Here is a 2,029-nt window from a genome sequence, read left to right as displayed (position 1 = left end):
AAGATTGATCTGGAGCTTGGGAAAAGCATTCAAGCAGATGAGCACGGGGGACAGAGTGAACCCTTTACCCACATTGCTTGAGAAAGACACTGCTTTGCAATATATTCCTGGGAATGATAATATCATAGGTAACCTATTTGCTCTGGAATCTAAACCAGAGCACCACACTTAAACCACCTGCACCTACAATAAAGGTAAATATATTATGAGGATCTCCCCCCTTACACAGATCTTAGTGGAATGTATGATTTTTCAGAGATCTGGGAAAATTCCTCGGTTTTGATATTATATCAGTCTATTAATTGATCATGTCCTTTATATTACTTTAGAAAGAAAAACACCAGTAACAATTACTGGCTTTAACACCTTGCAGCTTATATATAGCTTCTCATATAAGGAAGAAACACCTTAAGCACAGTGTGAAAATAGCACCAATTCAATTTATAAAATGTAGATATGTTGGAGCAGAGAAGGTGGGAAATTAGTTAAATGGGAGTTTTAAAAATTAAGATACTTTCTTCATCCAGGCTAATGGAAAACAAAGAGAGCTGGTAGAACTGTTAACCAACAGAAACTTTTTCCCTCTGGATACAGAATTACAGACACAACTTTGCTTCAAGTTGCAAAAATTGTGAACGGAAATACTGAGGAATTGTGATTTTTAACTAAATATTAACCACTGCTCTATTAATTCCTGTTTTACAGCCTAAATGCAGGCACCTGCTTAGTCAGACATTGCTGTGCACCGAAACAACGTGCATTAATTACAGCTGGGCAGGGTGTGAGCAGGGACTGCCACGAGTCAGAGCGCCGGACACAGAGCAGCCCCTCAGCCATGGAGGCTCCAGCCCTTCCAGCCAGGGCTGCAGCACCTCAGGGGCTGGCCCTCACTGAGGGGTGCCAGCCACAGCCTGTGACAGTGGGGACAGCCTCAGGGCAGCTCAAGTGCAGCTCCTCCATCGGGAATGCAGCATTTGACTGCAGAGCCAGGAACAGGCCCTGGTGCAGAGGCAGGAACAGACCCAGACCCTGGTGCAGGCCCAGGAACTGACCCAGACCCTGGTGCAGGCCCAGGAACTGACCCAGACCCTGGTGCAGGCCCAGAAACAGACCCTGACCCTGGTGCAGAGCCAGGAACAGACCCTGACCCTGGTGCAGGCCCAGAAACAGACCCTGACCCTGGTGCAGAGCCAGGAACAGACCCTGACCCTGGTGCAGAGCCAGGCTTTCACCTGAGCTCACAGAGGGCAGGACCCCAGGGCACAGCTGTGCCTGGCTCCAGTGACTCCATCAGGTTCATGTGCCTGGCCATGGAGCACTGCTCCCTGTGATCCCCACAGTGCTGAAGTGAGGCATCATCTGCTCAGCATCTCCATTTTTTGTGTGCAGAAGGATAAACTGCTATGGAGCACCAAGCCCATGGTGTGATCCATGCTAGGTGGGCTGGGAGCTGTACTGGGATCCCAGGAGTGCTGGTCAGCCCCCCACAGACAGACCTACAGACACACACAGCGCTCCTGTCCCACACAGGCAGACTTACAGACACACGCAGCACTCCTGCCCCACACAGACAGACCTACAGACACACACAGCACTCCTGCCCCACACAGACAGACCTACAGACACACACAGCATTCCTGCCCCACACAGACAGACCTACAGACACACACAGCTCATGGGCCTGGCAATGGGTCCCACACTGGGGGCCACAAAACACGACAGTTCTAACAGCAAGTTATCTGCACAGTTCTCACTCTGACTTTTCTCCTCTCTTTCTCCTTCTCTGTCCAGTAAACGCCACAATAACAACAAAGAGTAACATCAATGCCAGCTCCATCCAAATGAATGGAACAGAGAGATGCATCTGTTTAGTGATTCAGAAACGAGCCGACGCCCTGCTGTGCCACCAGTTCACCTTGCCTTATTACACCCTAATTTATTTTTGTGGTTTTTTGTTGAAAACTGACGTGGGGTAACAAATTCTTTTTATGATGTCTATTTCAGCTACACCTACTATTTAAATACTCAC

General features: G+C 48.7%; 1 protein-coding gene across 1 annotated transcript; it reads left to right on the top strand.

The window, feature by feature from the left end:
• The first annotated feature begins 965 nt into the window (after nt 1–965).
• Nucleotides 966–1,331, top strand: LOC115908067 (procyclic form-specific polypeptide B1-alpha-like). The gene has a single exon (XM_030956363.1). The coding sequence runs from the start codon at nt 966–968 to the stop codon at nt 1,329–1,331; it is 366 nt and encodes a 121-aa protein (XP_030812223.1).
• The last annotated feature ends 698 nt before the right edge of the window (nt 1,332–2,029 follow it).

The sequence above is a fragment of the Camarhynchus parvulus genome, chromosome 11, assembly GCF_901933205.1.
Source record: "Camarhynchus parvulus chromosome 11, STF_HiC, whole genome shotgun sequence".
In the NCBI taxonomy this organism is placed as follows: domain Eukaryota; kingdom Metazoa; phylum Chordata; class Aves; order Passeriformes; family Thraupidae; genus Camarhynchus; species Camarhynchus parvulus.
Note: the sequence above shows the minus strand (reverse complement) of the source record. Positions and strands in the feature narration are given on the sequence as shown.

Excerpts from the sequence above, each read along its gene's own strand:
- LOC115908067 (XM_030956363.1), top strand. The coding sequence starts at position 966 with ATGCAGCATTTGACTGCAGAGCCAGGAACAGGCCCTGGTGCAGAGGCA.